Source organism: Hypomesus nipponensis, chromosome 2 (assembly GCF_054491055.1).
Source record: "Hypomesus nipponensis isolate SF chromosome 2, ASM5449105v1, whole genome shotgun sequence".
NCBI lineage: Eukaryota > Metazoa > Chordata > Actinopteri > Osmeriformes > Osmeridae > Hypomesus > Hypomesus nipponensis.
In genome coordinates this window covers 19,569,815-19,593,505 of record NC_140362.1, presented here as the reverse complement: position 1 = coordinate 19,593,505, position 23,691 = coordinate 19,569,815, and the positions used below count along the sequence as shown (strand labels likewise).

General features: G+C 39.5%; 3 protein-coding genes across 4 annotated transcripts; all 3 read right to left on the bottom strand.

Annotated features, from left to right (window-relative positions):
- Positions 1–2,400: 2,400 nt before the first annotated feature.
- Positions 2,401–8,399, bottom strand: LOC146301394 (meprin A subunit beta-like). Of its 2 annotated transcripts, XM_084670874.1 has the most exons (16): positions 8,320–8,399; positions 8,166–8,203; positions 7,981–8,019; positions 7,816–7,853; positions 7,618–7,702; positions 7,417–7,534; positions 6,953–7,131; positions 5,580–5,798; positions 5,286–5,444; positions 4,815–5,039; positions 4,248–4,703; positions 3,902–4,075; positions 3,162–3,270; positions 2,950–3,059; positions 2,730–2,781; positions 2,401–2,501 (listed from the first exon to the last, which is right to left on the bottom strand). In XM_084670874.1, exons 1-16 carry the CDS (start codon positions 8,397–8,399, stop codon positions 2,423–2,425), a joined length of 2,160 nt encoding a protein of 719 aa, XP_084527000.1. In that variant the 3' UTR covers positions 2,401–2,422. The 2 variants fall into 2 exon arrangements, with proteins under 2 accessions (XP_084527000.1, XP_084527009.1); XM_084670883.1 differs by lacking the exons at positions 7,618–7,702; positions 7,816–7,853; positions 7,981–8,019; positions 8,166–8,203; positions 8,320–8,399 and having other exon boundaries at positions 2,908–3,059; positions 7,417–7,532.
- Positions 8,400–8,535: 136 nt separating this feature from the next.
- On the bottom strand, positions 8,536–14,161 carry LOC146301393 (meprin A subunit beta-like). The gene is made up of 13 exons (XM_084670861.1): positions 14,123–14,161; positions 13,595–13,626; positions 13,396–13,480; positions 13,161–13,278; positions 12,594–12,772; positions 12,267–12,485; positions 11,973–12,131; positions 11,546–11,770; positions 10,973–11,428; positions 10,602–10,775; positions 10,089–10,197; positions 9,805–9,960; positions 8,536–9,576 (listed from the first exon to the last, which is right to left on the bottom strand). Exons 4-13 carry the CDS (start codon positions 13,274–13,276, stop codon positions 9,498–9,500), a joined length of 1,872 nt encoding a protein of 623 aa, XP_084526987.1. The 5' UTR covers positions 13,277–13,278; positions 13,396–13,480; positions 13,595–13,626; positions 14,123–14,161; the 3' UTR covers positions 8,536–9,497.
- A 3,024-nt stretch (positions 14,162–17,185) lies between these two features.
- LOC146301392 (meprin A subunit beta-like) lies at positions 17,186–23,196 on the bottom strand. Its single transcript, XM_084669161.1, has 10 exons — positions 23,085–23,196; positions 22,317–22,478; positions 21,971–22,189; positions 21,680–21,838; positions 21,207–21,431; positions 20,633–21,088; positions 20,262–20,435; positions 18,683–18,791; positions 18,393–18,557; positions 17,186–18,163 (listed from the first exon to the last, which is right to left on the bottom strand). The coding sequence occupies exons 1-10, from the start codon at positions 23,194–23,196 to the stop codon at positions 18,085–18,087; spliced, it is 1,860 nt and encodes a 619-aa protein (XP_084525287.1). The 3' UTR covers positions 17,186–18,084.
- Between the last annotated feature and the right edge of the window lie 495 nt (positions 23,197–23,691).

Sequence of the window (23,691 nt, the reverse complement as noted above, 5' to 3'; positions counted from 1 at the left end):
AAACAGAACGAGGGTTTGGCTGTAGCCTACTTGAAACATACTATTGAGAACATATTGGCTGACATGAATTGCACGCGTGTTAAACATTTATTTATTAATTTTTCCATCGCGGACCTTTTTCCCCCTAAGGCGCTCGGGATTTGTCATAGGCGCTCTGGAAAACGGCTTTGGCGCGCGCCCAAATTTTCTCTAGCAGGAAAAAACCCAGCTGTAGGCTACATGCCTTTGTTTTTTTTTGTTTGGTGGTGTGAAGTCGATTGTTTGCTGTTAGCTGTTTAGTTCCTGTTCAACCTATGTGTTTTGTTTATCCCCGTGTTCCTGGAAACGATTTTTTTTTTTTTGCAAGGCACCCTTGGGCATAGGCTACACAACCCATAGGAAAACTTGATTCAAATTATTCGAATCAAAATGTATGAGTATGCCCTTTTTACAGGGTGGGAGGGGGGGCCTTGACACGTCCAGGCCCAGCGGCCCGTGGTTTGTTAATCCGTCCATGGTTCTAGGCACGGCCGGGCAAACCGGGCAGCCGCCCTGGGCGGCATTAAGAGAGAGGCGGCATTTTCCGTAATTTTTGTGTTTGGTGTCCTCTGCCGGCATAAAAAATGTAGTGCGTTTGTGTGCCTTTGTCGTGCTATTTACTTGGTTGGTGTGGGTTTGGGGGGCTGCAGGCGTGAATTTCGTCCCGGTGCGCCACATGACTGCCACTGCATACGGGCACAAACATTTCCAAGAGACAACACTCGACCGTTGGCGATTACTTTCGCTATTTACGAGAAACATCTAACAAACTAAAAAAAACAGCTCAGTCAGGACAACAGGACACCTGAATTGCAAACATTCTATACTACTTATATCCCCAGTCAACCAATGTTTTACACATAAACCATCCGTCTTCCGAAAAGGATTGGAATTAAAAAACGTTGTTCTGTAGGCCTAATTGTTATAACAGTAATTGTATCAGTTACAGGGTAAAATCTGCCAACCTGGCAACCTGTCCTAGTCAACCTGCCAACCAGGCCCAAATTAGGTAGTTAATAGGTAATCAATGTTCCTCATAACCGCAGAACTTCTGAACGGTTGCATAGTACTGCTACACAACTTTATCTTTTATTTATTTCAAAGATGTCCTTATTTTCCTCAATTTCTTTAAAAGAATGAGCGAAGTGTGAATGTGAATATTATTTATCATCCTCTACTTGGCCATTCGTAATTATTAGCCAGACTGACAGTATAACAGCATACTAAATATACAATAATAATTTTCTCAATGTCAATGTCAACAATTAAGATTTTACCCTTGATCCTGGGTTCCAGCTTAGGAGAAAGTAAATAAATTGTGTTTATTTTGAAGTAGAGAATAAGAATGATAGATTAATTCACATTTTCAAATAAATAAACAACAGTTGCAATAAACAAAAGTAACAAGAAGAAGGTTAACACCGACGCTACCATGATTATTGTAAATCAGAGACAGAAAGCAGGAGAATGAGTACAAGGACAAAGAAAAACTGAGGACGAGGTCTCAGGAGATCAAGAATCCACAGAACAATGCTTCACATTTCCCTTTATACACAAGAACAACCAATCAGACCACTTCTTGTTTCAAGTTTCAAGTCTTTTATTGTCAGATGCATAGAATAACACAGGGTCAGAGTGGGGTTACTGATTTTCTAGGACAAGACAACGCAAAGCAACCTGAAATAACATAACATATAAGTACACAGAACATAGATTGCATCTATGATAAGCAAAAATATAGTAAACCTCCTAACAAACAATAATGTACCATATTCTATATAGTATACTGACCCTCTAAATACAAATAATTCAAATAATAGCCTATACCAAACTTATAAACCTATACTTACCTAAGACAAATGAAGTAAAATCGTGCAATATTGCTGATATATTGCTGACATATTGCTAGTCATATGTTAACCCTTATCAACATATAACTGGCAGTGCTACAGTAAGTTACACAATGGGTTGTGAGAGCCAAGTTGAGAACCTGTCAAGCAATTACGTGATGCATTGTATTAATGTATAATAGAAATTGAAACTCTATGGCACAGTTTCCTATAAATGGATTAAGCCTGGTCCTAAAGTAAGAGGAAAATGTAATGTAGATCTCCACTGAAAACTTTCTCAGACTAAGACATTAAACTATATCTGGGAAACTGGGCCCAAAATCCAAAATTTCGAAAAGTTAGAAAAAGAGAAAAATCTGAAAAAAAGCTAATCAGCCATTTAAAATGTGATTTAAAACTGTTGATTGATTACAGCACTATACTTTTACTACTTACAGTAGTAAAAGTACAAGTAGTACTAATTGTACTTGTTCCCATAAGGGCATTAGTCAAAGGCTAATTGACAATTAATTGCTGGTCAGTGATCCATGCCGTGAGGTGGTGGGGCAAACGCATCAGTGAGTCAGCAGAAACAGGAGAGTCAGTAGCAGCAGCACAGGGGAAGACGCCACACCAGGAGAGAAGCCAAAAATACTGTGGAGGAAAGAGAGAAGTATGACTTCAATCACATGTATAGCCTTTGGGTTTCTATGTATTTGGTTTTGATCAAAAACGTTAGTTTGTACTTTGTATAAATGTACCACATTCCCTATGGACAGTTTCATCATTTACCCCTTAATATCATACTTTCTAATGTGCTGCTTCAATATTGTATCACTTTCACATAATGCTTCAGATATAATTAACCTGAACCAGGTTTACCTGTTATCTTCCTCAGTTGTTGAAGGGGCCAGAGTGGTTTCAATGGTTGTAGTGTTCAGAGTGGTTGTTTTAGGGGGCAGAGTGGTTGTTGTGGGGGGCAGAGTGGTTTTTGTGGGGGGCACAGTGGTTGTTGTAGGGGGCAGAGTGGTTGTTGTTGGGGGCAGAGTGGTTGTTGTGGGGGGCAGAGTGGTTGTTGTGGGGGGCAGAGTGGTTGTTGTGGGGGGCAGAGTGGTTGTTGTGGGGGGCAGAGTGGTTGTTGTGGGGGGCAGAGTGGTTGTTGTAGGGGGCAGAGTGGTTGTTGTGGGGGGCAGAGTGGTGGTGGTAAGGAACCTGCAACAAAGGTTCAAATGTATATTTCAAAACACTTACACAAGCTACACTAAAAACATGTTAATCCTTTCAAAACAGCTTAACTTCAAGTGTATTCCATACCGTGTGGCACATGTACCCTCGTCCAGGTTCTGTGGTGTCTGGCTGCTAAACTTCACGGGTGGGAGTTTAGGGCACGGAAGAGAATTGTTCTGGAGGAGAGGGGAGATGTCTGGTGGCAAAGAAAATAAAAAATGAATGAGTAGCTATTGTATCATCAAGTCAAACCACCAAATCTACCTATTAAATCAGTGATATTTTTGATATCACTGATTTATAGCTTTCTTTATAGTTTGATAGCTGTGTAGGATTCACAGGTTTGGTTTAAGTATAGTAAACAATAATATTTGAATGCATCTGTCAATAACCTCATAATATGGAAACAGGAGTGAGCTAACAGTGAGTGAACTGCTTTATTTGTGTGCTAAACATCTTAATTGAACACGCTGCAGCAAACATGATTAACATATGTGTTGTAGCACATATAGGTACTTTTGGAGAAGTTTAAAGATTTACAATTTGCATTTATTACTATGATTTTTTATTACTGTATTATTATTATTAATAATAATAATAATAAGTATAATTAAATAATAATACCTATTGTTATCTTCATATTACTATATCATTATCTCAACATTATTGCATCATTACTGTATTGATCAAATTGTTAAAATCTTCTCTCACAATTCTCACTTTTGATGTTTTTTGAATTTCAAAAGCTGATGTCAAAATGCAAAACAGCTTTACTTGTGTGTCTATAAAGGAACTTTTGGAAGAGCTTCTGCATATGTTGTTATTACCTTGGAAGGAGGCAAGGATGATGGCATCGCCGCCCTTGAGGTAGTTTTTGGTTTTCATGTCACTCAGGCTGCTGAAGAACGCTCTTCCAAATAGAGTGTTTCCATAGAACTGCTCATTGTTCTCGTCAGTGTAAAGTGTTCCAACCTTACGTGGTTTGTCCCATAAGAAGGTTGCTGTGAATGGTGGGGAATTGAACTTGTTATAGCAACTATAATTTGACACTGTACATGTATATCACACATAGCCATTTGATAATTGAGATTAGTTGGAATTGTTGAAAAGTAGTATCATTATGTTTTGTTGATTTATTGTGATAGTGTTGTGACAGTAATTATCCAAGCTCACCATTAACCCCCTCAGTCTCTGTAGGGTCAGTGGTGAGGCTAAACCTTTTGGACATCTGCAGTTGGATCTGAGGGTTCTGGTCCAGAGCCTGGAAGGTCACCTGCCTCCAGGGACAAGGCCACTGGAGCTGGTCATCATACTGACCAGACACCAGACGCACATATGTGCCAAAATAACTCCTGGATAATCTAACCACTATCTGGTACGCATATCCTTCACTAGAGTACAGTCGAGGGCTGTACAGAAAGGTGCCAGAGTTGCTAGTTGTTAGAAGGTTCTCAAAGTTCCTGATCTGCCAGGTCAGATGGGGACACTCAGTCTCTGACAGGTTGATGTCGTCGATGGCGAAGCCTCCGGTAGAATTTCCTGCTCCTTTACGCACCTCAAACTCCACCTGGAAGCTTTTGGTGGCGTTCAGAGGCACGTGGTGCAGCTGCCAGTAGTTAGAGGCTGGACCTGAGAGAGACAGAGAGGAGAACACATTTTAAGATCTGCGAGAGGTGTGTAAGATTGACCTTAGTTTTGGTGTTTATCACATCCCACCCCCCTTTCCCCAAACACCCCCACCTGTGATCTGTCCCATGAGGCGCAGTGTTCCTCTGGAGTCACTGTCATCCTGGTATTCCCTGATCCAGATGTTGAGCTGGTCTGCCTGGTTCCCACTGTGGTAGTAGTAAAACTGCAGACACTGGACATTGCACGGCCTGCTGGGAGTCATCCTCCTGCTCTCCAGCCAGGCCGAGTCTCCCTCCTGCCCTGAAGCTGTGCTGGAGTACATGAACAATCCAGTCCCTCGAGAAGAAGTTGAAAAACAGACAGAAGTATATGTATTCATAGATTTAACATGCCCACTTTAAAAGTATGGAGACTCCTTGGAAAACATCTTCTATACTCAAGCTTTTGATGAGTACAATTACATGGATTATGATACATATTTTTCATTCATTAATTGTTGTGTGCTGGAGTTTCTTACTGTACGGTAAAGTGCTTTAATATGTGCGCAAATGACGGCTTTCCAAAATGATTTTGATGTTTTACCATTTATGCTAGTATCCAGGTTGGTGTGGTCACCAGAGGGACCCCCAACAGCGCTCCCCACTCTATTCCAGTTGTTCTCCACAATCCTGGAACAGCGGCTCACCCCACACATACCCTCCTCTGAGAAACTGCAGTATTCCATAAATGCAACGCTTTTGTCTAGAAGGATGCGATACACAACACAGTGACTGATTAGCCAAGTCTGGGCCGATCCTAAAATTTGGAACATGTATTTTGCAAATTCAGAAAAACATTTTTACGTTAATCAGCAGCCTTTGTTGTAGGCCAACTTACTGCAGCTGTAGAGTCTGTTTATCTTCAGGACGTCGTTGGGGCTCATTTCCAGGCGTTGGCCAATCACATTCTGGAACTCTGGTTGAAGAGTGATGATAGTAGATCCGTTGCCGTTGGTAAAGAAATCTTTGCCATAGTGCATCACTGAGTTGTAGTCATATAGAGTTCCTAGGTTGGTGGTGTCATTGACCGTTGATTTTGCAAAATTATTTTCGTAACCTGTCATAAAATAATTAAATGTGATCACAAAATATGTAGGCTACTTCACACATTACAACATTATGAACCATTTCAAAGACATCACTTGTATTGAAGCTAATCATTGACACCATCTTTTGAATTTTAAAAAGCATTGAGTTCTTAATATAGATTTTTTTACCGCACCAAATTTGATGGCTTTGATTCAACCTCTTTCAAATTGAAATATAAATGTATTTCAATGTAAAAAAATAAATAATCTATTAGATCCCAAAATTCAGGGTTCTGAAATTCAGGTTGTTCATATTTGAACAGTAATATTCAGATCCCCAAAAATTAAATAAAAAATAATTCAAGCTTCAGAATAGCTATACTTAATACTGAAATTTAAACAGGACCGAATTTGGCTTTGAATTCACCTCTTTAAAATTGAAATATTAATTTAGATCAAATCTGATTCAAAAACTCAGGGTTCACATATCCAGGTTGCTCAAATTAGAACAGTTAAATTCCAAACGAAAAAATCAGATCTAAAAATTTGAGCCGAAAAAATGTGTGCCGAAAAAATTAAAGCCGAAAATGTTCGAACTGAAATTTTTTTTATTGCAAAATCTGGGATTCCAAGGTAATGCTTGCTTCAGACTTGACCTCTCTCCTCACACCCCAGGATGTGATTGTATGACGGATCTGCATGTATGCATGTATGCATGTATGACAGCCTGCAGTTACACCTGGATGACAGGTTCTTGAGGAGAGAGGTCTGCAGTTGGACCCTTCTCGGAAAAGTGAGATGGTTCGATTGCATTCAGGCAAAATTTTCTTACCTATCCTTGGTATCCCGGATGTTGCAATCAAATTTTGTTTTACTCTAATTATTTGGCCTTGAATTTTCATCGGCTCAAATTTCTGGCTTTCAAATTTTTGGGATCTGGATTTCACCATTCGAATTTTAGCAACCTGAATATACGAACCTTGGACTTTTTGATATATATATATTTTTACATTGACAGAAATTAATATTTCAATTTTAAAGAGTTGAATTCAAAACCAACAAATTTGCTGGTTTTCAAATTTCAATATTAAGTATTCAATGTCTTTTAAAATGTAAAAAGATTTCTAATTGATTTGCTTCCATACACTTGGAAATCAAATTGTTCGCAATTAGTTCATCATACCATTTAATATGTTTTCCCAGACAATCCGCACATACTCATCTCTGTCATATCTGGATTGTTCATGATAGAAGCCAAGCGCGTGCATGAACTCATGCTCCACTACTGACATATCGTCACAACCATTTCCAATGGATAGCACTTGTCCGTTGGCGATTACTTTCCCTATATACGAGAAACATCTACAAAAGAATAGTCATAGACAAACACATTGTTGTATGTAGTCTACAGCGTGATATATTTTAAGCCCTAACATAATAAAATACGTTTTTTATGTTGTGACTTACAAACACATGGAACAGCAACACTAGGGCTATTAGATTTGTTTTATGACAATGGGGACATGTAAAAGCTTCCTTCTCAGATTAGAAAAAACAGTAATCCAATGGAAAACTCTTGCTGATATCTTGGATACCATCTTGGATAGTATCAAACTGTGTTATCCACATAATTAAAGACTGACACACCCGCCTAACTTCTGAACGGTTACGTAGTCCTGCTCAGTGGTCCTTGGCTTGAAGTCAATGCACGTCTTCAGTCTGAACTGGTCCAAAGCTCGTAGGATAACTCCTTTGGCATTCATGTCTTCAAGAAAAGTCAAAAGTTATAATGAGCACATTGAGCACATTGACCCAGCAATACATTAGTCTACTAAGATTGACCTTTACCTAGACTGTTGTCAAGAAAGTAGGGAACTGGAGATGTCCATAGCTGGTCAGTATTCAGTATGGCGTTCCTTTGGTTGGGATTCAGCTGGATAAAAAGGAGAAAACAGATTCAGTACTTTGACTAAGGGTGTGGTAACTTGGTGGTCAGATCCCTCTTCAAAATGTTAAGATTTAAATAACATTGTATATAATACAAACTCTCACTTGTAGTAAATCTCCACCCGTTAGGCCTAGATCTAAAAGAACAATGGAGAAATGGTCAACAATGTTGGGACACTTGACATTCAAGACAGGGCATTTTGTAAAGTACTGTTGTAAAATAGTGATAGTAGTAAACAACACTGCACCACAACACATCTTTACCTTTATTTATTTCAGAGATGTCCTTATTTTCCTCAATTTCTTTAAAAAGAATGAGAGAAGTATGAATGTGAATATTATTGCTCATCCTCTATTTGACCATTTGTGTTTTCATCTAGACTGACAGCATAACAGCATACTAAATATAGAATAATAATTTTCTCAATGTCAACAATTAAAGACCTTACCCTTGATCCTGGGTTCAGGCTTAGGAGAAAGTGTATAATTATTTTATGTTGAAGTAGAGAAAAAGAACGATAGATTAATTCACATTTTCAATTAAATAAACTACAGTTGCAATAAACAACAGTAACAAGGAAGAATTCAGGTAAAACTCTTACCAGACTCAGTATTTGTGAGACAGCTAAGCTCACCACAAGAGAAGTTGTGAAATACATCATCTTGAGGTGTTCTTGAGCCATTCAGTCACGCTAATTACAATAAACAGAGATTTTCCAAACCATTAAGTTGCAATTTGATCATTTAATAAAAAGATATAACACAAATGTAATTGAATATATTCCTTAATCTATATAGTAAGAGAGAAGACAAGTAAACTATAAGAAGAAATTGCTTAATCTTACATGAAAAAACAGTTGTTGAACGGGGGAAATTCCTCATCAACTGAGCTTTGGTTTTGAATGTTCAATGGCTTATAAGAGTGCTTCATGTTTTGACTTAATGGAATGCATAAACTGGTTTTCAAACCACTTTCTAAAATTAGGTCTTTTGTTGACAGTCACCCAAGAAATGCACAAATTCATAATCTTTGTGAGTCGTCAGGTGTCAAAGACAATGGGCAAAGTGATGCTTTCTTCTACGACACAAAAGAGGAAATGTGTGGCGAATATAGATGAATGTGATTCCCAGGAAAATGTTAACGTCTTCCTTTCACATTTCACAGATGCCAACAAAAGTATATCCACAGAACAATGCTTTACATTACCTTTTATACACAAGGACAACCAATCACACTACGTCTTGACCCTTATCAACATATGACAAGCAATGCTTTAGTAAGTTACACACTGGGTTGTAGAGCCATCAAGTTGAGACCCTGTCAAGCAATTACATGTGGTGCATTGGTTTATGAAGACAGATATTATGATATTGCAAAACAATATTTTATTTTAATCCCTATAATAGAAATTGAAACTCTAAGGCACAGTTTCCTAGACGTGGATCAAGCCTGGTCCTAAAGTAAAAGAAAAATCAAATGTAGATCTCCACTGAAAACTTTCTCAGGCTAAGACATTAAACCATGGCTGGGAAACTGGGCCCAAATGCCAACATTTAGAATAGTTAGAAAAGGAGAATAATCAGAAAAAAGCTCATCAGCCATTTAAAATAGTAATTAAAATATTGATTAAAGCACTAGACCTTCACCAGCAGGGTACAATCTTTTTATAAACGAAATATTTTTAGGCCTTTTAACTACTCCCATAAGGGCATCAGTCAAAGATAACAGGTTATCTGTTGCAGGTCAGTGATCCATGCCGTGATGTGGTGGGGCACACGCATCAGTGAGTCAGCAGAAACAGGAGAGTCAGTAGCAGCAGCACAGGGGAAGACGCCACACCAGGAGAGAAGCCAAAAATACTGTGGAGGAAAGAGAGAAGTATGACTTCAATCACATGTATAGCCTTTGGGTTTCTATGTATTTGGTTTTGATCAAAAACTTTACTTTGTACTTTGTATAAATGTACCACATTCCTTTTGGACAGTTTTATCATTTACCCCTTAATGTCATACTTTCTAATGTGTTGCTTCAATATTATGTCATTTTCACATAATGCTCCAGATACGATTAACTTGAACCAGGTGTACCTGTTATCTTCCTCAGTTGTTGTAGGGGGCAGAGTGGTCTCAATGGTTGTTGGGGGCAGAGCGGTCTCAATGGTTGTTGGGGGCAGAGCGGTTTCAATGGTTGTTGTAGGGGGCAGAGTGGTTGTTGTAGGGGGCAGAGTGTTGGTGGTAATGAACCTGCAAAAAAAGTAACAGATAAGTATTTTTCAGAATTCTTATCCAAGGAAAATACCAGATTTAAGTGTAGCTACACTCAAAATACGGTATTCCTTTCAAAACAGCTTAACTTCAAGTGTATTCCATACCGTGTGGCACATGTACCCTCATCCAGGTTCTGTGGTGTCTGGCTGCTAATCTTCACAGGTGGGAGTTTAGGGCACGGAAGAGAATTGTTCTGGAGGAGAGGGGAGATGTCTGGTGGCAAAGAACATAAACAAGTCAAACAACATTGAATGAGTAGCTACTGTATCATCAAGTCAAACCACCACAGACAATAATACAACAAAGGGCATCAAAGCAAATATCCCTCTTAAATCAATTTTTTTTGTCCGTTTGATACCTGTGTAGGATTCAGAGATTTGATTTGAGTATGTTAAACAACAATAATATTTTTATGCATCTTTCAACAACCTCATTATTTGGAAACAGGAGTGAGCTAACAGTGAGTAAATTGCTTTATTGGTGTGCTAAACATTTTGAACAATTGAACACGCTGCAGCAAACATGATTAACATGTGTGTTGTAGCACATGTATATACTTATGTATGCATATAAGTATGTATACATGGCATGTATTTCCATTAAGTTGAATACAATACCTTGGAAGGATGCAAGGATGATGGCATCGCCGCCCTTTAGGTAGTTTTTGGTTTTCATGTCACTCAGCCAGAGAAATATCCTTTTTCCAACTAGAGTGTTTCCATAGAACTGCTCGTTGTTTTCATCAGTGTAAAGCATTCCAACCTTACGTGGATTGTCCCATACGAAGGTTGCTGTAAATAGTGGAGAATTGAACTTTTCTTTATTATAATATAACACTGTGATATATTGTACTCTACATGGCCATTTGATAAGTCAGATTAGATTAGGAATTGTTGAAAAGTAGTATTATTATTGTTTGTAGAGGGATGATATCAGTAGTATCATCTTGGTACAATAGTAAACTAGTACAGTAATTATCCAAGCTCACCATTAACCCCCTCAGTCTCTGTAGGGTCAGTGGTGAGGCTAACACTTTTGGACATCTGCAGTTGGATCTGAGGGTTCTGGTCCAGAGCCTGGAAGGTCACCTGCCTCCAGGGACAAGGCCACTGGAGCTGGTCATCATACTGACCAGACACCAGACGCACATATGTGCCAAAATGCATCCTGGATAATCTAACCACTATCTGGTATGCATATCCTTCACTAGAGTACAGTCGGGGGCTGTACAGAAAAGTGCCAGAGTTGCTAGTTTTTAGAAGGTTCTCAAAGTTCCTGAGCTGCCAGGTCAGATGGGGACACTCAGTCTCTGACAGGTTGATGTCGTCGATGGCGAAGCCTCCGGTAGAATTTCTGGCTCCTTTACGCACCTCAAACTCCACCTGGAAGCTTTTGGTGGCGTTCAGAGGCACGTGGTGCAGCTGCCAGTAGTTAGAGGCTGGACCTGAGAGAGACAGAGAAGACAACCTCTTTTACGATCTGCGAGAGGTGTGTATGATTGAACTTAGTCTCGGTGTTTATCAGATCCAACCTGCCCCCCCCTCTCCCCAAACACCCCCACCTGTGATCTGTCCCATGAGGCGCAGCGTTCCTCTGGAGTCACTCTCATCCTGGTATTCTCGGATCCAAATATTAAGTTGGTCTGATTGATTCCCACTGTGGTAGTAGTAAAACTGCAGACACTGGACATTGCACGGCCTGCTGGGAGTCATCCTCCTGCTCTCCAGCCAGGCCGAGTCCCCCTCCTGCCCTGAAGCTGTGCTGGAGTACATGAACAATCCAGTCCCTCGAGAAGAAGTTGAAAATTAGAAAACTGTATATTTATTCATAGATTTAGCATGCCCTCTTAAAAGGTATGAAGACCCCTTAGAAAAAATTCTAAACTACATATTATTCATTTAATAATTGCTCCGTGCAATAAATGCTTGCTGTACGTGCTTTAATATGTGCGCAAATAACGGCTTTCCAAAATGATTTTGATGTTTTACCATTTATGCTGGTATCCAGGTTGGTGTGGTCACCAGAGGGACCCCCAACAGCGCTCTCCACTCTATTCCAGTTGTTCTCCACAATCCTGGAACAGCGGCTCACCCCACACATACCCTCCCCCGAGAAACTGCAGTATTCCATAAATGCAACGCTTTCATCTACAAAGAGGCGATACACAACGCAGTGACTGATTAACCAAGTTTGGGACCATCCTAAAATCAGAAAAATGTATTTCGCAAGAACATATAAAAATAATGATGTTAATCAGCAGCCTCTGTTGTAGGCCTACTCACTGCAGCTGTAGAGTCTGTTTATCTTCAGGACGTCGTTGGGGCTCATTTCCAGGCGTTGGCCAATCACATCCTGGAACTCGGGCTGAAGAGTGATGATGGTGGATCCGTTCCCGTTGTTAAAGGCATTTTCGCCGTAGTGCATCACTGAGTTGTAGTCGTATTGAGTTCCCAGAGTGGTGATTTTACTTGGACTTTGTTTATTAAAATTATTTTCTCTACCTGTCAACATGAAATCCAATCACAAAATATCTACCTCAGAATTTGCAATATCATGGACCATTTCAAAGACACTTAAAATTAAAATTATGCACAATTAGCTCATCACACCTTCTAATATGTTTTCCCAGACAATCCGCACGTACTCATCTCTGTCGTATCTGGATTGCTCATGATAGAAGCCAAGCGCGTGCATGAACTCATGCTCCACTGTTGACAAACTACCACAACCATTTCCAATTGATAACCTTTGTCCGTCTTTCTTTTTTTTCCCTACAGATGAGAAACATCTATAACAAAAAACGTTAAGTCAGGACACTCCCAAATTGATTTAATTCATTGTGACAGAAATCGTTTCAATTTTGGGTGAGCGGTTCACTCTAATGATTAGGGTATAGAGAGCCATACAATTCTTAAGTAGAGTTTGGAGCATTGAATATAAATGTGAAAACAGCTTTCCAATGGCACGATTGCAATTTTTTGATCAAAACTGTGGAATTATGTGAGGGGGAATAAGTGTAGTTCAGTGGTTTGAGTATTCACTAGAGGTGAAGAGGTTGCAAGTTCCAAATAGTCCAAGATATTTGTTTGTTCTGTAATTGTATATCTTATAGGGTAATATCTGCTTAATTGTCCTGCATTAGTTAATTAATAGGTAGTTATCAATGTTCCACATACCCGTCTAACTTCAGAACAGTTATGTAGTACAGCTCGGAGGTCCATGGCTTGAAGTCAATGCACGTCTTCAGTCTGAACTGGTCAAACGCTCGTAGGATAACTCCTTTGGCATTCATGTCTTCAAGAAAAGTCAAAGTAATTATAAGCAGTCATCAAAGGAAGAACAGAAAAACAAATAAACATCTTACAAACAAGTACACTGGCCTAGCAATACAATTTTCAGAGTGAACTTTACCTAGACCGTTGTCAAGAACATAGGAAACTGGAGATGTCCATAGCTTGTCAGTATCCAGTATGGCGTTCCTTTGGTTGGGATCCAGCTGGATCATAAGGAGAAAACAGATATTTAGACAAAGAGTGTGGTAACATGGTGTTCAGATCCCTCTTCAAAATGTTCAGATTAGAATAAAATTGTATGCAATGCAAACTCTCACTTCTAGTATATCTCCATCTGTTAGTCCCAGATCTAAAAGAGCAATGGATAAATGGTCAACAATGTTGGGACAATACTGCCGTGGCCAAAAGTACTGGGAGCGACATACGTTTTGTGTTTGCAAAGCTTGCTGGGCCTTGGCATAAAATGACTGCTAACATAATTTTAGTAAGTCATATCATCAGCACAGGGGAAAATGTGAACTAGTTCTTGCCAAGTGAAATCAATATCATTCTGATTAAATTTTAAAAGCAGATTGACTGCTGTAAAAGAGGGGACTATATGCATATATTGAAAATGTTCACCCTAAAAAGCAAAATATGAAATGTGCCTTATAATTAGACCAGTACTCTATAGAAACATACTGTAACAACATTTACCTCAAATACTGAACCAGGTAACTTTGCAAAACACATTTGTCATTGCCAAAACTTATGGCCACGACTGTAGGGCATTATGTGAAGTTGTGTTGTAAAATGTTTAGCAGAAACTATATTGCTATGCTAATATGACTGCAATTCAACTTTACCTTTATTTATGTCAGTGATGCTCTTCTCTTCTTCAATGTCTTTAAAAAACATAAAGAGACTAATATATAAAGTCTGTGTATAAATAGAAGAAGACTTACACATTATAGGACATGTAAGATATTAAAATGCTGAATCAACATGAATGTATCATGACAGTGCAGCCGCAGAACTTCCTTATTAGGCGATAACCAACATCAACGTGAATTGTAATCACAAATATTTGCATGGAATATTGCATTTGCATCCTGGGTTGTTTTACATGTCAACACTGCACACATTCTTGTTGATTATCCCTCACATAATTGCAGACTAAAAGTATTTTTCTGATCCCCTAAACATCAATGTTAACCATTAACTTACCCTTGATCCTGGGTTCGGTCTTAAGAAATGGACAATATATATATGATTAGTGTTCAGGTTACGTAAAACGTGGTTATTAATATACCCCAAAAATTGTTACAGTGACATTTTGACAAAAAAACTCTTACCAGACTCAATGTTTGTGAGACAGTTAAGCTCACAATAAGAAATGTAGTGAAATACATAATCTTAAGGTGCTCCTGAGAGATAAAAAGATATTTCAAAGGCTTTGATGTTTCATTCAATTAAAATTACATTTTATGAAGTCCTGGAATTTAAGAACAAGTCTGTCAAAAATAAACTCACGTTAAGGACCAGTTACTGACTGGTTATGACTCCTCGTCAACTGAATTTCGGTTTTGAATCAGAAAGTGCTTATGTAGCGGTAGAAGTTCATATTTCTACTCAAGACATAAAGGAAATACCTAAGCAGGTTTTCAAGTCACAAAGGACTGGTGTTGAAGGTGCGGATGTTTCAAGCCCTTTTCCCCTGACATGTTCCTTTGTCTACAGTAAAACAACTCAATGTCTTCTTTCCCCTCTTGTGTTTAGGTGTGGGTTCAAATTGACTTAAGCCATTCAATGCCTTTGAAACAATACAACAGGCGAATAAGTGGTGCCAACGTGGTAAACACAAATCAAATAATCTTGATTTACTGTAAGGTTTCTCACAAGGTTTAAGGCTTGTGTAAATCAAAAAAAGTGTATACCCCATCTACAAGAAATGACCCAAAAGTCTTCACAGATGCTTTAAGAACTCAAGAAGGCTGCTCACGAAATTAGCAGAGCTTCAAAAAACCGACAATACCGACAATTATTATCATGAGAACAGAACGTTCTCAATTGTTGAGCAACGAGTCTTGCTAGCATCAAACAGGTCCCACCTGTTTGCTGAGTGGGCAGTACATGTTTTCACTTCATCTGGGCTTTTGTTAAAAGGAGACACGTGACTCCTACTGTAAGCTGTTTTTTGTTGGGTTTTTTCCATGTGCGGAAAGGTTAACATGTTTGGGTGTTTTTAAATTGTCATTAATGGGCATAACATAATGCTTAGTGCTCTCAGGCACTAGTATGTCTGTATCTTGTGGAGTGAATGATAGAGTACCTCAGCATCCACATAACTTCTGCCAATAATCAAATCTTGAACACAGCTGCCAGGCCTTGTTAAAACACAACTTTGACTCTTTCAGAACTAAAAATATGAATTTCACTCGGTGTAATTTTTGGTTAGCTACTCACCTATTCCTTTTCTCAATTAATGATTTGTAGCTACTTTTTCAAATTAATTTCCAGTTGTATACATTTAGTTCCAGCAGGTCTTACTAGAAATAAGCTACATTCAAATGACAGGTTAGAACACAATGTTAGAGTGCATTGTCTGATGTAAGATGTCCTGGCCTGCTCACTCAAGCTGTAGCCTATTAAGAGTCATGGTTGCTCTGGAAACCAAATATGAGTTGATGACATCTCTACAAACAGGTTGTAGATTTGGATATTCAGGAAACAATGGGGCTCACTTCACCCATGTCTTTCACTCCACTTATCATAATTCTCATGTGCTATAAGATGACATGCCTGTCACTTATGTCACTTACTGTTGATGACCACACCTCTCTTCAGGCCTGTGTCACCGCATCACTAACATAAAACATGCGTGCAAGGTGGCTAACCTTTGCAGAAAACTACATAGATTATTGACCCCTGAAAATCTACATGTTATAAATCAGATGGCTTCTAATGGAGATGTGCATGTACTATATATCATGCATAGTTGCAATAAACGGTTTTCACCATTGAATACTCAATATTTGATTTACGTAAAAGACATCTCTGTAATACCTATAGGGATGACATGGATAATTTCTCTTCTCATATTCATGTACACAAGTATTTTCTCATATTCATGGAGTATTGGACACAAGGGTATTACCACAGTCGTTCATAATGACAAATAACATACTTACCAATGCACATTTTTATGAAAGTGTCTTAGATTTACATTTGAGCAGATGCTCTTATCCAGAGCGTTACAGTAAGTACAGGGACATTCCTCCGAGACAAGTAGGGTGAAGTGCCTTGCCCAAGGACATAACGTCATTTTGCACGGCCGAGAATCGAACCGGCAACCTTCTGATTTACAGGCCGATTCCCTAACCACGCAGCCATGTGACCTCCGACCATCTTTGTATACATGCTTTTGACAATTTTATTGGGGTATTTGGATACGGCCTTATTCCCTGGCCGCATTTAATTAGTAAGAGAAATGTAGTCAATTCTAGCTGCAGTGTGGCTATAGACAAACAAAGAATATACAAGGAGGTCAAACAGAAAGACTAGTGTCTACATTGTGTAGAAATTTGAAGCAGCGTTTAATCTAGGCCGGCGTTTAATCGAGGGTGGTGTTTAATCAAAGAAATACGGTAAAGCCTACATTTAATAACATTGCAAATGAATTAAATCAATTACAAGGCAAACATGTTACAAGATGAAAGTTAACACTGACGCCACCATGATTATTGTAAATCAGAGACAGAAAGCAGGAGAATAAGTAAAAGGACAAAGAAGAACTGAGGAAGAGGTCTCAGGAGATCAAGAATCCACAGAACAATGCTTCACATTTCCCTTTATACACAAGAACAACCAATCAGACCACTTCTTGTTTCAAGTTTCAAGTCTTTTATTGTCAGATGCATAGAACAACACAGGGTCAGAGTGGGGTTACTGATTTCTTAGGACAAGACAACGCAAAGCAACCTGGCATAACATAACATATAAGTACACAGAACATAGATTACATGTATGATAAGGAAAAATATAGTAAACCTCCTAATATACAATAATATACCATATTCTATATAGTATACTGAACCTCTAAATACAAATAATTCAAATAATAACCAATACTAACCTTATAAACCTATACTAATGTAAGACAAGTGAAGTACAATCCTGCAATATTGCTGATAGTGCAACCAGTAGCTGAAATAACCTATACTAACCTTATAAACCTATGCTAACCTATGACAAGTGAAGTACAATAGTGCAATATTGCTGACATATTGCTAGTCATATGTTGACTCTTATCAACATATAACTAGCAGTGCTACAGTAAGTTACACAATGTGTTGTGAGAGCCATCAAGTTTAGACCCTGTCGAGTAATTACGCACAGTTTCTTAGAAATGGATTAGGCCTGGTCCTAAAGCAAGAAGAAAATGTAATGTAAATCTCCACTGAAAACTTTCTCAGGCTAAGACATTAAACCATGTCTGGGAAACTGGGCTCAAATGCCAAAATTTCGAAAAGTTAGAAAAAGAGAATAATCGGACAAAAATCTAATCAGCCATTAAAAATATTATCTAAAACTATTGATTAAAGCACTATACCTTCACCGACAGGTTACAATCTTTTTTACATACTAAACCTTTTCAGGCCTTCATTTACTACATTTAATCATTTAGCAGACACTTATCCAGAGCGACTTAAAAAAAAAGTACAAGTAGTACTACTTTTAACTACTCCCATAAGGGAAATAGTCAAAGGCTAATTGGCTATTCATTGCTGGTCAGTGATCCATGCCGTGAGGTGGTGGGGCACACGCATCAGTGAGTCAGCAGAAACAGGAGAGTCAGTAGCAGCAGCACAGGGGAAGACGCCACACCAGGAGAGAAGCCAAAAATACTGTGGAGGGAAGAGAGAAGTATGACTTCAATCACATGTATAGCCTTTGGGTTTCTATGTATTTGGTTTTGTTCGAAAACATTGTTTTTCTACTTTGTATAAATGTACCACATTCCTTTTGGACAGTTTCATAATTTACCCCTTTTTGTCATACTTTCTAATGTGTTGCTTCAATATTATGTCATTTTCACATAATGTTCCAGATACGATTAACCTGAACCAGGTGTACCTGTTATCTTCCTCAGTTGTTGTAGGGGGCAGAGTGGTCTCAATGGTTGTTGTAGGGGGCAGAGTGGTTGTTGTAGGGGGCAGAGTGGTTGTTGTAGGGGGCAGAGTGGTTGTTGTAGGGGGCAGAGTGGTTGTTGTAGGGGGCAGAGTGGTCGTGGTAAGGAACCTGCAACAAAGGTTAAAATTAATATTTCAGAACTCTTATACAAGGGAAATGACAGATTTAAGTGTAGCTACACTCAAAATACGGTATTCCTTTCAAAACAGCTTAACTTCGAGTGTATTCCATACCGTGTGGCACATGTACCCTCGTCCAGGTTCTGTGGTGTCTGGCTGCTAAACTTCACGGGTGGGAGTTTAGGGCACGGAAGAGAATTGTTCTGGAGGAGAGGGGAGATGTCTGGTGGCAAAGAAAATAAATAAGTCAAACAACGTTGAATGAGTAGCTACTGTATCATCAAATCAAACCACCACAGACAATAATACAAAAAAGGGCATTAAAGCAAATCTCCCTTTTAAATCAGTTTTTGTCTGTTTGATACCTGTGTAGGATTCATAGGTTTGGTTTAAGTATGCTAAACAACAATAATATTATTATGCGTCTTTCAACAACCTCAATCACCCTGGGATCTGCGACGGTGACCCCTTCATCCTCCGCCAGAAACCTCGGGGTCACCATGGATGACAAGCCCTCCCTCACTGCCCCCATTGCTGCAGTCTTCCGGTCGTGTAGATTCACCCTCTACAACATCCGGAAGATCAGGCGATACCTGTCTGAGCAATCCACCCAGCTGCTAGTCCGAGCACTTGTCCTCTCAAAGTTGGACTACTGCAACTCGCTGCTCGCCGGTCTCCCAGCATACGCAACCCGCCCTCACAAGAGGATTTAGAACGCAGCAGCCCGCCTGGTCTTCAATCTACCCAGACGCTCCCATGTTACCTCATCTCCCTCCAGTGGCTTCCCATCATGGCCGTATCAGATTTAAGACCCTGGTACTGACCTTCCGAGCGGTGAACTGGACTGCACCCGACTACATCAAGTCTCTCCTCCAGCCTTACATCCCCACCCGCCACCTACGGTCTTCTTCTGACACTCGTCTGGTGGTCCCACCTCTCAAGAGCGCCCGCTCCCAACCCAAGCTCTTCTCTTGTCTGGCCCCAATGGTGGAATCAACTCCCTACCTCCATCAGAGACACTGACTGTCTCCCCACCTTCAAGGCTTAAGACTCACTTGTTCCGGGAGTGCAACGGTACTTAGGAATGATTTTCTGGACCTGATGTTAGTTTCCTCCAGGAACACAATGACTCTTATTGAGGGACTTGTTGCTGTTGTTGGTTAGTTGTAACTGATTTAACTTCACTCGCTGTGAATTGTATTATTGTTGCTTGCTTTTCTACAGGTACACTCCTGCACTTTTTGAGGTTCATGTTGTTTAATTGTTACTTGTTTAACTACATGCTCTTATGGTTCTTCCCATTGGCAGTTATTTGGTTTTCACAAAGTATGCTTCATGTTTTGGCTACCCTCAATGTTTTGGCGACTATCTCATTGATAAGTGACCTATGCACTTTGTAAAGCTCTCTCGGAAAACGCTTTCGATAAAAGCATCTGCTAAATGAATATTAATTTAATTGTAAATTTACTAAAATAAATTTACAATTTTTTACATTTCATGTAAATGTAAACCTCATAATATGGAAACAGGAGTGAGCTAACAGTGAGTAAACTGCTTTGTTTTGTGTGCTAAACATCTTGATTTTACATGCTGCAGCCAACATGATTGACATGTGTGTTGTGGTGTATGTACTTATATATGCATGTAAGTATATATGCATGGCATGTATTTCCATGTAAGTTGAATACAATACCTTGGAAGGAGGCAAGGATGATGGCATCACCGCCCTTGAGGTAGTTTTTTGTTTTCATGTCTTTCAGGCTGCTTATGTAATATCTTCCAATCAGTGTGTTTCCATAGAACTGCTCGTTGTTTTCGTCAGTGTAAAGCGTTCCAACCTTACGTGGATTGTCCCATACGAAGGTTGCTGTAAATAGTGGGGAATTGAACTTTTCTTTATTATAATTTAACACTGTGATGTATTGTACTCTACATGGCCATTTGATAAATCAGATTAGATTCGGAATTGTTGAAAAGTAGTATTATTATTGTTTGTAGAGGGATGATATCAGTAGTATCATCTTGGTACAATAGTAAACTAGTACAGTAATTATCCAAGCTCACCATTAACCCCCTCAGTCTCTGTAGGGTCAGTGGTGAGGCTAACACTTTTGGACATCTGCAGTTGGATCTGAGGGTTCTGGTCCAGAACCTGGAAGGTCACCTGCCTCCAGGGACAAGGCCACTGGAGCTGGTCATCATACTGACCAGACACCAGACGGACAAATGTGCCAAAATAACTTTCGAGTAATAAGACCACTATCTGGTATGCATATCCTTCGCTAGAGTACAGTCGAGGGCTGTAAAGAAAAGTGCCAGAGTTGCTAGATTTTAGAAGGTTCTCAAAGTTCCTGAGCTGCCAGGTCAGATGGGGACACTCGGTCTCTGACAGGTTGATGTCGTCGATGGCGAAGCCTCCGGTAGAACTTCCTGCTCCTTTACGCACCTCAAACTCCACCTGGAAGCTTTTGGTGGCGTTCAGAGGCACGTGGTGCAGCTGCCAGTAGTTAGAGGCTGGACCTGAGAGAGACAGAGAGGAGAACACATTTTAAGATCTGCGAGAGGTGTAAGATTGAACTTAGTCTTGGTGTTTATCAGATCCAACCTGCCCCACCCCCCTTTCCCCAAACACCCCCACCTGTGATCTGTCCCATGAGGCGCAGTGTTCCTCTGGAGTCACTCTCATCCTGGTATTCTCGGATCCAAATATTAAGTTGGTCTGATTGATTCCCACTGTGGTAGTAGTAAAACTGCAGACACTGGACATTGCACGGCCTGCTGGGAGTCATCCTCCTGCTCTCCAGCCAGGCCGAGTCCCCCTCCTGCCCTGAAGCTGTGCTGGAGTACATGAACCATCCAGTCCCTTAAGGAAAAGTTGAATAATATAGAAAGAAGTATATTTATTCATAAATTTAGCATGCCCGCTTTAAAGGTATGAAGACTCCTTGGAAAACATCTTCTATACTCATGCTTTTGATAATTACAATTGTATTGACTATGATACATATTATTCATTCATTAATTGCTGCGTGCAATAACTGCTTACTGTACGATAAAATGCTTAAATATGTGCGCAAATGAAGGCTTTCCAAAATTATTTCGATGTTTTACCATTTATGCTGGTATCCAGGTTGGTGTGGTCACCAGAGGGACCCCCAACAGCGCTCTCCACTCTATTCCAGTTGTTCTCCACATTCCTGGAACAGCGGCTCACCCCACACATACCCTCCCCCGAGAAACTGCAGTATTCCATAAAAGCAACGCTTTCATCTAGAAGGATGCGATACACAACGCAATGAATTAGCCAAGTTTGGACCAATCCTAAAATCTGGAAGATTTATTTTGCAAGGACATAAAAAAAGCATTATGTTTATTAGCTGTGTCTGTTGTAGGCCTACTTACTGCAGCTGTAGAGTCTGTTTATCTTCAGGACGTCGTTGGGGCTCATTTCCAGGCGTTGGCCAATCACTTCCTGGAACTCGGGCTGAAGAGTGATAATGGTGGATCCGTTGCCGTTGGTAAAGGAATCTTTGCCATAGTGCATCACTGAGTTGTAGTCGTATAAAGTTCCTAGGTTGGTGGTGTCATTGACCGTTGATTTTTGAAAATTCCTTTCGTAACCTGTCATCATCAAATCATAAAACCCAATCACAAAATATGTACCTCACACCAAATATGTACCTCAAATCATCAACCGTTTCAAAGACATCACTTGGAATTCTAATTGTGCAACATCACCTCATCATACCTTCTAATATGTTTTCCCAGACAATCCGCACATACTCATCTCTGTCATATCTGGATTGCTCATGATAGAAGCCAAGCGCGTGCATGAACTCATGCTCCACTATTGATAGATCGTCACAACCATTTCCAATCGATACCACTTGTCCGTTGGCGATTACTTCCCCTACATACGAGAAACATCTAACATAAAAACGTTTAGTCAGGTCCCTCCCGAATTGATTTTATTCATTCAACTTTTGGTGAGCGGTTCACTTTAAGGATTAGAGTATTTAAAGCCGTGCATATGTAGATAGAATTCTAAAGTAGAGTCTGGAGCATTGAATATAAATGTAAAAACAGCATTCCATCATCTCTTGTACATTTGTGAATCTTGGATGGGATTGTTTTTTTTAATCATGACTGTGGAATTATGTGAGGGGGGATAGGTGTAGCTTAGTGGTTTGAGTATTTAACTACAGATCAAGAGGTTGCAGCTTCCAATCACCCCCTTGTAAGGGTATAAGTGAATATAAGTGTCTGCTAAATGGAGATGTTATGAAATGCAAACATTCTATACTATTTATGTCCAAGTACTAGACTAACTTCCCTGGTCAACCAATGTTTTTACACATATGCCTGTTTTTTTCTGATGCTATTTACAACAGTTGAAGTTAGGAATTTGCACAACAACAAAAAAATTCTGTAATTGTGTAATTTACAGTGTAATATCTGAGAAATTAGCATCCATTAGGTAATTAATAGGTAGGTAATCAATGCTCCACATACCCGCCTAACTTCTGAACAGTTATGTAGTACAGCTCTGAGGTCCTTGGCTTGAAGTCAATGCACGTCTTCAGTCTGAACTGGTCAAACGCTCGTAGGATAACTCCTTTGGCATTCATGTCTTCAAGAAAATCCAAAGTAATCATAAATAAGCAGTCATCAAAGCAACAAATGAACATCTTACAAGCAAGTACACTGACCCAGCAATACATTACTAAGAGTGACCTTTACCTAGACTGTTGTCGAAAACGTAGGGAACTGGAGATGTCCATAGCAGGTAAATATTCAGTATGGCGTTCCTTTGGTTTGGATTCAGCTACATCATAAGGAGAAAACAGATACTTTGACTAAAGTGTGGTAGCTTGGTGGTCAGATCCCTCTTCAAAATGTTCAGATTACAATAACATTGTATACAATGCAAACTCTCACTTCTAGTATATCTCCACCCGTTAGTCCCAGATCTGAAAGTAGAATGGATAAATGGTCAACAATGTTGGGACAATGGGCCATTATGTGAAGATGTGTTGTAAAATCTTTAGTAGAAATTAAACTGCTATGCCAATGTGACCGCAATTCAACTTTACCTTTATTTATGTCAGTGATGCTCTTGCCTT